The sequence below is a fragment of the Rutidosis leptorrhynchoides genome, chromosome 1 (assembly GCF_046630445.1).
Source record: "Rutidosis leptorrhynchoides isolate AG116_Rl617_1_P2 chromosome 1, CSIRO_AGI_Rlap_v1, whole genome shotgun sequence".
Lineage (NCBI taxonomy): Eukaryota > Viridiplantae > Streptophyta > Magnoliopsida > Asterales > Asteraceae > Rutidosis > Rutidosis leptorrhynchoides.
The window spans coordinates 543,772,055-543,783,740 of record NC_092333.1 but is presented as its reverse complement, the minus strand read 5'-3'; the positions used below and the strand labels follow the sequence as shown (position 1 = coordinate 543,783,740).

Sequence of the window (11,686 nt, the reverse complement as noted above, 5' to 3'; positions counted from 1 at the left end):
TCTTATCCTCACGCAAAATATATCACAGATTAGATTTAAAACGACAAACTAGAAATGAAAATTGCATTTATCAAATGAAATAGCATATCTCGAACACAAAATTTATCCAGGTGACTCCAAATGTGTTCGATGATATCATATAAAAATTTAAATTGCATTCTCCTAGCGCATAATTTTGTGTCCGTATGTTGATTAATTGCAATTCTGTCAGATCAAGAACGTCCCAAGAAACTATTCAGATTTTTGAGATAGTCATCCTCCAATTCACATATAAAATATATTCGCATATAAAATGTATGTTGTCTACAATTATCATGTTGCCTAAAATCACACAAGTGTACATGAATCAAGATGTGTTTTTAAAGATTGCTCAACGACATTGTAGCATACCTAATGCTCGTGCCACATCCATTCTTGCAACTTTTTGGAATCTCAAATATATTATTTCCTCAATAGAACATTTTAGTAACTTTACAAGTGTCAATTCCGGATAATATCGTCCGTGAAGTTTTTTTTTTTTTTTTTTTTTCTTGTTTTTTATATGAAAAGCAAGTAAATTTTTATTGCAACTATAAATAATTACAACCTCAACGTGTGGCTTGATGGTTGGATGATTAGGAATCTCCAAAAGAGACCCAAGTTCAATCCCCATGTGCTACAATTGGGGGGCTTGCCTTTCAAAAAAAAAAAAAAATATATATAAATAATTACAAATATATAAATGGGCAACCCATTTAAGTTTTAGGCAGGCCCATAAACATCGAACTAGTCCACTTTGGATCTACATATGAAACTGATTACAACGAGTTAAAGCGAAATTAACTTCTAATGGCAGCTTCTTATTCTAAGTCAAACATAATCGAGTCATTATCATTATCATTATCATTATCATTATCAATATCATTATCATTATCATTATCATTATCATTATCACTTAGGTGAATGTTCAAGTATTCAAATGGAACTAACAGTCTCACACCACGTCCAACACCTGTATATAGCTAGTTTATTTAAGCAACACAAATGCTGCTTACTAATATGCCAATCTTCATAGGCAACAAAGGACCAAATTTGACTTTGATCACTAATGGAAACAAGACCCCACCTTTTCTTGTGATAATGGTATGCATAAAGACACTAAAAAAGAATCAATCTCAATTTTTTATAATCAAATTGCTATTTTCATTGCCTAATCTTCAAGAATCTTTAAAGTAATTCCCCAATCATCGCTTGTAAAAGTAAGAATTTTTATTATAAGTGGGTATAGAATATGTTCCCTAAACCCATAACCCATGTTTTCAACATCTTCTCTAACTGTGTGAAAACTCACTATCAACTCTGTTAAAATCAACTATGGCAGTAAGCAACAACATAATAGCTACAATAAACTTCCTAGCACTTATTTGTTCAATCCCGATCATCGTAACCGGTATCTGGCTCGCTTCAAAACCCGACAACAACTGCATCCGCTCGCTCCCGTGGCCCATCATCTTCGTAGGCGTCCTTTTTCTCCTACTCTCACTCACCGGCTTCATTGGCGCATATTACAACAAACAAGGCTTATTGTCGTTTTACCTTTTTTGCAACGCGGCGCTCATAGTTACCGGAATCATTCTCCTTATACTTGCTTTCATTGTGACCCACCCGTCTGGTGCGTTTTCGGTTCCCGATCGGGAATATGATGAGTACCGTTACATGGGGTACTCAGAGTGGCTTCGGGATCATATAACTGATCCCGAAAACTGGGGGAGTATAAGGGCGTGTTTGGCTTCATCTTCCGTTTGTAAGAAAATGGTTTGGGGTGCTTACACTGCACCCGAGTTCTTTGCTTCCCATATCTCTTCTCTTCAGGTATGCTTTATATATTTAACAGGGATGGAAAAAAATACCCGTACCTGATGGGGAAACCTATAACCCGACATTTTTGGGCCAGGTATGGGCCAGGTCTGCGGGGGTATAAGAGTGGTTTTAAATTTTTACACGGGTTCGGGTCCGGGACGGTTATAGATACAAACCAGATTAACCAGCCTGTATACCCGAAAAGACCCGAATCCATATAGCCGACCCGTTTAAATTTAAATGAAAGTTAATATACATATACTATTATTTTACAGTCGGGATGTTGCAAGCCTCCAACGGTGTGTGGGTATCAATACGTCAACCCAATAACGTGGATCAACCCGACTAACCCGATGGGTGACGTGGACTGCATCTTATGGAACAATGACCCGAATCAACTGTGCTACAATTGTGACTCGTGTAAAGCGGGTGTGTTAGGGAACCTACGAAAAGAATGGAAGGAAATAAACTGGATATTGATTATAGCTGTGATCGTTCTCATCTGCCTTTATCTTATAGCGTTTAATGCTTTCAAGAACTCACAAAAAGGCTCCAAATAGTAAACTACACTATGGTTACTATGTTAGAAACAGCAACTAACACGGCTCAACAGTTCTTCCGCAAACACTATGATGCTATAATGACTTGTACATTATGCATTAGAAGTTATACAAAGGGAATGGTAGTTTTGTTAAAGCTAATGGTGTGAATATATTCCTTTTGTACTCCTTTCTGTTGGATTTATTTCAGTGCAATTTACTTGACCATACAATACATACAAGAACTTTTCTACTTTCAACTTTTGGATTATTCCCTTCAATTATTGGTAAATAAATATATAAATATATGCATTAGTATTACACTTATATTACTCATAAAGCATATGAATTTTACCTATCAAAATGGATTATTTTTACCGCACATCATATTCTAACAAACTGCAAGGCTTATATGTCTAATGAACACAGCAAAAAAAATAAAAAATTGTTTATAACAATAACGATTTATAACCATGTATATGTCATTGTGTCCTAAGTTGACCTGTCAATTAGAAGAGTCGGTCTTCAAGCAGTTGGCAGCTTTCTCGAGTGGACAATGTACATTGGGTCAGATCGGCCAGGATTGGGAGATATATCTACAGCCTGCGATTATTGTAATTAAAGCCAAAATTTAGTTTATTTGACTTTCAAAGTCAAAATTGAATTTTTCTAGTATAAATGACATCTATTATGAATAATGCTCACCTGGGGTGGTTCAAACCCTCCAGCATAGTGAAAATATGCTCCAACTATCATAATGTGATCCGCATCACCAGTCGATGTCCATATCGATATGGCCTTTGTAAAAAAACAGCGATTCGAGAAGCTATTCATGTGCCAGTATCATTCAACAATTAGTCACTAATAAGCATATAATCAGTTTAAAATCAAATTGAAAATTCAAATGCCCCATAAATCTACTTTCTTTTGTAACGCAACAATTAGTCAAACCTTTGACTGACATAGTTTGTGACACCACTAATTAAAGTTTCAAGTACAATTGTCACCTCATGATAGCCTTGCCACCTGGCTTCAAAATCCTGTGCATCTCCTTAAATACTTCGATGGGTTTGGTCAAATAGTCAACACTAACCTACAAGGCAGCGCAATTTAGTCAAAATCGCTGTCAAAGTTAAGTGATTTAATAATTAATAATAAATAATACGCACCACATTTGTAATAACATCAAAGGAATTATCTTCGAAAGGGAGCTTAGGGTTTGTGTTTAGGTCTTGTACGACGTACTCAGTGAGGACCTACAAGGATGCAACAAATTTGTTCAGATGAAATGCAGCGATTATTCGATAATAATATATAAAATGCGTCAAATTGTATATTGATAGTTACTTTATTCGCTTTGAGCTCTTGTTCGTTAAGTCCCATACCGGCTATACGTTCTTGCTTATATCCTGCAGGAAAATGACTGACCCAACTGCTGCACATATCCAGAAGAGCGACACCTGGCGTGTTACTTGGCGGGAAAACTTCTTTATAATATTTGGTTAGAGCAGCGATAGCTGGATCATCAATGTGGGTTACAAAACGTGGAGACTCATAGAACACTAAATCCGATGATCTGCAAAAAACAACATCAAATTCATTATTTTGTGACTTAAGTTGGCAAATTGCTTCCCCTAATTACGTAGTATAGCGATGTGACATGAATTTATTAATTAAACTTTCAACCAAGGGTCATTATAGTTTGTATATGCTCAGTAAACATTATTGAGATAATAAAAAATAATAAAAAGATTAGCTCTAGAGACTGTTACTCGTCATAACGTTGAAAGTCTTGATCCTTGAAAGGAAATTGTTCGGGCCATTCTACATTCTCCAATATCTGTAAAATATAGATATATAAGCAAAATTACACATGACAATAATGCTAATATGCTATATGAACATGCATATATTTATGTTCTAATAATTCAGTATGCTAATATGCTAATGCTAATTACTTGGCTTATTAAGAGCATTTACAATCACAATACACTTTTTTTTTTTTTTTTTGAAAGGCAATTTGTTGCTATCAAATACTCTCATTTGCCACACACACGCACTTTCTACACAATACTCTTTTTACACAAGTCATATAAATTCTGTGTATAAAGATGTTAAGTTTTATGGTTTAAATGATATAAATACAGAACAAATCCAAATTCACATATAAAAAACAACAATTTTCATCAATTACAACAAACCTTATCTGAATTTATGGTGCATACACTACATACATACACAAATCATTCAGACCCCAACAGAGATCAATTACCCTAAAACCCCAAATCACATCAAGATCAAATAATCATAAAAAGTAACCTTTTCAACAGCACCCTTTGTTCTTGCTGAAGCAATGATGGAATTGGTGGCAGCCATGCACATGAATTGACCCAAAAATGAAACCCCAATTCCAAATAATAATCGTCGTGGCACTCTGTTGTAACTAGTTATCAGATTCTTACTTCTTCTTTTCAGTCTTGTTGACAACTGACCACAAAATTGATTATTATAATTATAATTATAATTATAATTATAATTATAATTATAATTAGTAAAACAAGATATTGAAGAAGCTTTGGGATGAACACCTGCCAAAATGGGAAGTTTGGGGTGTAAAGTGGTGATTGGAAGACGATTAGCCATTTTAAATTCTTTATTATATAAAGTCAAAGATTTTAAACTTTGTGTCTAAACTTGAGATGATAATTCTACGAGTAATAAAATTTTCATTTTTTTGGTGGGAACAAATGAGTCATATAGTGGATTACACATCTTTACGTGGCCAAAACTTCTTCACTCATGAAAATGGATTATAAATGTTGTTATCGAGTTTTTTAATCATAGTTTATAGTTTACAAGATTAATAATAGAAGTTTTGTAATGACAATTCTTAAAATTGTTATTAAAAATAATTTTATGCATAAAAAAGTGTTACAATTTGATAGTTGGTGATAGTTATTTTTAGAGAATGGGTGGTTAATTTTAATGTACAATTAAATTATGCATTAATTTTTTAAAGACAACTCCTAAGATTGTTATTAGAAATTTTCTTAATAATAATACTTAATTTTTGTTATAATTCAGTAGGCTTATAACTACCTTTAATGGTTATAAGAACAAAGAGAGAAAAAGAGAGAAGAAGGAGAGAAGAAATATTGATATTGATATTTCAAGAGAAATGGTACACCTTAAATGGTTACCATACATGTCTATTTATAGTATAAAATATTACTATGCAAGAAATATAATAATAATAAAATTAACATCCAATCTAGATATTTTATAACACAATCTAGATATTTTATAACACTCCCCCTTGGATGACAATTTTATTAGAGAATAACTATTACTGCCTCGTTAAAAACCTTGCTAAAGAAAATCCATTGGGATAAAACTTTAGCTAAGGGAAAAAGAGTGCAGCATAGAGTTGACTCCCCCTCAAATAGGCAACGCCTGAGTTGTTACATCTTCTGAACATGTCTCATGCCAATATTATGAACGTGTGTTTTGAAAATAGCAGTTGGCAGTGCTTTGGTATAAAGATCAGCAGAGTTGTTGATTGAACGTATCTCATTTTAATCTGGTTGTCTTTTACGAGATCTTGAGTATATGAGAAGAATCTGAGGTTTTCATTTGAAACTGTATCATCTAAATCTTTTATGTACAAGTTTGGCCCTCGTGATTTGTCTACAGTTTCCTTCATAGTTTGTTCAAACTGTTGTTTCAGTTCCTATTCCCTTTCAGTCTTTTTCTGAGCCTTACCAATATACCATTCTTTTCCATCAAAGTTATGACCGTTAAGACCGTTTATAGCTTTAGCGCCTCGTCAGCATTTATGTTTTGTTCTGTCATTTTTGATACTCTTCTTTCATTTGTATTATGTAAGCTGTATTATCTTCATAGATAGTTGTTACGCTTTTATAGCGTTCTAGTCCACAAGAATCAATAATGATTTGTATCATTGATCTTAACTAAAATCATTCCCGAGTAGCTTCATGTAATGCAATCACTTCGGCATGATTTGATGATGTTGCAACAAGTGTTTGTTTTGAGAACGTCATGATATTGCGGTGCCTCCATTTAGGAATACATATCCAGTTTGAGATTTAGCTTTATGTAGATCGGATAAATAATCTGCATCTGTATAACCAAACAAATCTTGTTTCGAGTTGTTAGAATAAAATAATTATAAATCAGTAGTTCCCCGAATGTATCAAACTATTTGTTTGATCCCATTCCAATGTCTTTTGGTAGGGGCTGAGCTGAACCTTGTCAACAAATTAACTGCAAAAGAAATGTCAGATCTTGTATAATCTATAAGATACATAAGAACCTCAATTGCACTAAAATATAGAACTTCCGATCTGTTAAAATTTTCATGATCTTCGCAGGGATGAAATAGATCAGTGTCAATATTGAGTGATCTAACAACAATGAGTTTGTCTTTAAAAAAAAATGTTTTAAAATCTTTTCGGTATAAGATGTTTGATGTACAAGTAAACCATTAGGCATATGCTCAATTTGCAATCCAAGGTAATACTTGGTTTTTTCAAGATCTTTCATTTCAAAATAATTCTTTAGAAGTTGAATGATTTCATAGATCTCTTTATTTGTTCATATGATGTTAAGAACATTGACATAAACAACTACGATCTCATATCCGAACATTGTTTTTATAAAACATACGTGCAAAATAAGTTTATATTTATACCCTTTTTTTTTATCAAGTAGTCATTTAATCGGTTATACCACATACGTCCCGTTTGTATAAACCCACTTAGAAATCTTTGTGATTTAATGGAATATATTCCCTTGAGTTTTACATTAGATGCTTATGATACCTTAACCCTTTAGGTATATTCATATATATCACTATTAAGTGATCCATACAGATAAGTAGTAACAACATTCATGAGATGCATTTAAATAACTACCAGGTTGATTAAGTATCTAATAAGTAATTGTATCCATTACAGGAGGATAATTTTTCCTCCTAATTCATTTCTGGTCTTTGTGGAAAATATTGAGTTACAAGTCTAGTTTTGCCTTGTAACTTCATTTGCACATTTCTTTTCGGATAAAAATTCATTTGTATCCCATACGTTTCACATCTTTAAAAGTGATAACGATTGATCCGAAAACTTTTCTTTTATCGAGCGATTCTAATTCAGCTCTTATTGCTCCTTTCCATTGAGCTCAATCATGTCCATTTTGTATATTCAATGACAGATTTTAGTTCCAGATCATCATCTTTATTCATGATGTCATTGTAACATTATATGAAAATATCTCATAGAGATTTTAGTTTCATTTCGGTTCCATAATATTGCATAATTTATCGCAATTTTAGTATTTACATTTATCAATATCCTCTGCAGAAGGAATATTGATTTGTGGTTCTTCTTGAACACTTTCTCTTACCTCATTATCAGCTGATTTTCTTTTTCGAGGATTTTTATCTTCGGAACCAATTGATCTTCCACGTTTGATGCGTGGCAAAGACTCAACAGTGACATTATTGCCAGCTTTTGGAATTTCAGTTCGAGCTGGAGCATTTATCGCTGGTATATATGATTTAGTCACTTTTTTATATCTGTAAATGCATAAAGTAATTAATTTGCAAGTTCTTGCATATGCATTATTTTTGAACTTTCGTTTCACATTCTTTTGTGCGAGTTCAATATACCTTAATTGATGTTCACATCATGAAGCATCATTTTATTTTTTATTTTTATTTCTCCCCCTAATCTAGGGAACAATGTTTTATTAAAATGACAATCAGAAAAACGTGCTGTAAAAACATCACCCATCATGGGTTCAATATATCTTATGATTGAAGATGTTTTATATCCAAAATATATTATCATCTTTCTTTGAAGAACCATTTTATTGTGTTGTGGTGATACAATTGGAACATACACTGCACAACCAATGTTTTAAGGTAGAAAATATTTGGCTCTTGGCCAAAATCAAGTATTAAGTGAAAATATTTACGACTTCCACATGGTATAATGCGAATTAATGTCGCAGCATGTAAATTTACATGTCCACATATAAATATTGAGAGATTTGTACTCATTATCAATTGTCTAGTTATTAGCTGTAAGCGTTTATCTATTGATTCAGCTAAACCAATTTTGTGTATGCACATGAGCAACTGGATGTTCAACAACAATCCCTGTAGATATATAATGATCATTAAATGCTTGAGATGTTAACTCACCAGCATTATCAAGTCACATCCTTTTAATGGTGTAATCAGAATAATGTGTTCTCAATTTAATAATTTGTGCAAGAAACTTTGCAAATGCCATATTACGGCTTGATAACATACAAATATGAGACCATCCGCTAGATGCGTCTATTAGAACCATGAAATATCAAAATGGTTCACATGATGGATGAATTGGTTCATATATCTTACCTTGAATTCTTTCAAGAAACATTTGTGATTCTTTTTCACAATATACTTTTCATTAATCACCATATGTGCTTTCCATTAATCACCATATGTGTTTTTTTTTTTTTATAAATCACCATATGTGTTTTTTATTTATCATATATCCTTTTCACCATATACGCTTTTAATCATATGCGCTGTGTTTTTCACCATATGCGCTTTTAATCATATGCGATTTTCATCATATGCGTTGTGCTTTTCATCATATTCGCTTTTTATCATATGCGCTTATCATATGCGATGCGCTTTTTATCATATGCGCTTTTTTATGTGAATAGTAAATTAATTAATTTCGTTTTACTATTCATATGAATTAATTTAGATTTACTATTTTGTTAATTGAGTAATATATATATACATCATATACTTGTGACTCCGAAGGCTCAAATGAATTTGACCATATAGTTATACGTTGTACCTTGCACATTAATTTTCAGTAGAAGCTTTAGATGCATATTATTTTCAGTAGAAGCTTTAGATGCACTTTTTTTTAATCACCAAATACCACAAACACTTTGTTTGCGTTTGTTCATAGTCATCAATGAAAACCATTTTCTTTAATTTTATTTTATACAATAAAATTAACGTATCATTATTCTTTTCAAAAACAATAATCTATTGTTATTGTTCACTTGTGCCATGTTTAACAACAAAAGTCAACAACCTCTGTCTTGTTTGTTGTGGCAACCAAAAACAACCTTTGCTTTTGTTACCGAGAATCCAAGACCAAAAAAACAATTAATTTTTAATTAATCTTTTATCAAAACCATAAATGATTTTATTGATCTACGTTGATATGGCCATAAAGAATTGACGGCTGACCTACTTTTGTAAGTTTATTTCGGCTATCATCCCGAAAACGCACAACGACCTTTTTTTTTTATGAACTATTTGTTTCATATCTAGCTTAGGCAATTATTGTGAACATTTGGTCCCTATAAGAGCATTTATTTTTTAGACTTTTAGTTGATTTGTACTTGTCACAATTAGGGATAGCACCCGCGGGTCGTGGATGCGGATCCATTGGATCCATCACCCGTACCCGCGGATTTTTTTTTAAGAGACATCCAATTGAACCCTTGTTCGTTGAAACAATTTGACTATATTTTTACTCCCCATTATTAAACGGGCCATTTTGATGCACACTCTTAAAAAAATAATTTGTTTTTTAAGTTTTATTATTCAACCTCCTTTTTTCAACGGTCACGTTTTTAACAAAATATTTGACAAGTTTGGAAAAAATTTTTTTATTGATTATCATCAAAAGTTTTCTATTGTCACTCTACTGGATGGAATTATGGCATACAACCAAAATTGCAACCCAACACTACATAAGAACAAAAAGGTTATTTTTAATTAACATATGTATATGTGTTAAACTCGGAATAATAATAACTTATTTTAGAAAATTAACATAAGACATGTTGAAACATTTTTGTCACATTTAGCTCATCAAGTCTAATACTTATCATTGATAGATTTTATCACGTCTAGGAGATGTTTACTTTTTTCTTGTATTAAGTCCTACTTTCATTTACCTTTGTTTGGAAAAAAGTTTTTTTTTTACTTTGCTTTCCCCCTTTCTGTAAAACTCATTTAAACACTTTCTTTGTTTTTTTTTTTTTTAAAAAACTTTCTTTTTTTTACGTTACCCGTAAATTATAAATATATAAAAAAAACTTTTTGTTTAAATTTTTTTTCTAGTTTTTAAAAGGCCACTTGACCAATTTTTTAATTCTTTCACAACACCTGATATCGTGATCGTGACCTTTCACCAAAGCAAGAGATATTCTTGATAAACTAAACACGGACTCGTGTTTGAAATTGTCGGCCACAAAAAAATTCATTTGATAAAAGTATATATATTTTTTTAGTTATAGAAGGAGACCACTTCATTTTCAATACTTTATTTTTGACAAAAAAACTATTCCATTTTACCATCCCCTTTTTTTTCTTACTTTAACTTTTAAGATATACTTTTAATAAAAATACAAACTACTTTTTCTTATTTTAACTTTTAAGATTTACTTTTAATAAAAATACAAACTACTTTTTATATTTTAACTTTTAAGATTTACTTTTAATAAAAGTACAAACTACTTTTTCTTATTTTAACTTTTAAGATTTACTTTTAATAAAAATACAAACTATTTTTTTATTTTAACTTTTAAAATTATAAATTTAAGAATAAACATTAGTATGCATGAAATAAATAATGTTTAATTGCATAAGTAATCATAAATGTTAGATAACATATAAAGACCCCGTCGTATTCGTATTGATCGGAATTAATCTCGACCCATGGTACCGTGTTGTCAAATGACGTGTTGCGTACATAAAGTACCGTGTTGTAAAATGACGTGTTGCGTACAATCATGAGGTCTTATTAACATAAATATAAATGTTAGTGAAGTTAATAAGAGTTAGATTACAGAAAATATAATTCAGGTGGTATAACCGACCATATATAACTTAAATAACATAAATATAAATGTTAGTGAAGTTAGTAAAAGTTAGATTACAGAAATATAATTCAGGTGGTATAACCGACCATATATAACTTAAATAACATAAATATAAATGTTAGTGAAGTTAGTAAAAGTTAGATTACAGAAATATAATTCAGGTGGTATAACTTAAATAACATAAATATAAATGTTAGTAGTCCAAAATTTGATATATTCGAGTCTGAAAATTATTAATAATTTCATACCTTGATTAGTGATTCGTGATCGTTTGAGATATCTTCTAATTACACTAAGCTTTTCGTGCTGATAACGTGTTATAATTCAGTAGGCTTATAACTACCTTTAATGGTTATAAGAACAAAGAGAGAAAAAGAGAGAAG

The 11,686-nt window shown here is 31.5% G+C and overlaps 2 protein-coding genes across 2 annotated transcripts; one reads left to right on the top strand and one right to left on the bottom strand.

Annotated features, from left to right (window-relative positions):
• Positions 1 to 1,320: 1,320 nt before the first annotated feature.
• On the top strand, positions 1,321 to 2,663 carry LOC139878648 (tetraspanin-2-like). Its single transcript, XM_071865379.1, has 2 exons — positions 1,321 to 1,851; positions 2,115 to 2,663. The coding sequence occupies exons 1-2, from the start codon at positions 1,354 to 1,356 to the stop codon at positions 2,397 to 2,399; spliced, it is 783 nt and encodes a 260-aa protein (XP_071721480.1). The 5' UTR covers positions 1,321 to 1,353; the 3' UTR covers positions 2,400 to 2,663.
• Positions 2,664 to 2,702: 39 nt separating this feature from the next.
• LOC139878665 (uncharacterized) lies at positions 2,703 to 4,905 on the bottom strand. The gene is made up of 7 exons (XM_071865380.1): positions 4,698 to 4,905; positions 4,151 to 4,218; positions 3,726 to 3,954; positions 3,548 to 3,634; positions 3,386 to 3,471; positions 3,084 to 3,204; positions 2,703 to 2,981 (listed from the first exon to the last, which is right to left on the bottom strand). Exons 1-7 carry the CDS (start codon positions 4,758 to 4,760, stop codon positions 2,904 to 2,906), a joined length of 732 nt encoding a protein of 243 aa, XP_071721481.1. The 5' UTR covers positions 4,761 to 4,905; the 3' UTR covers positions 2,703 to 2,903.
• Positions 4,906 to 11,686: the final 6,781 nt, after the last annotated feature.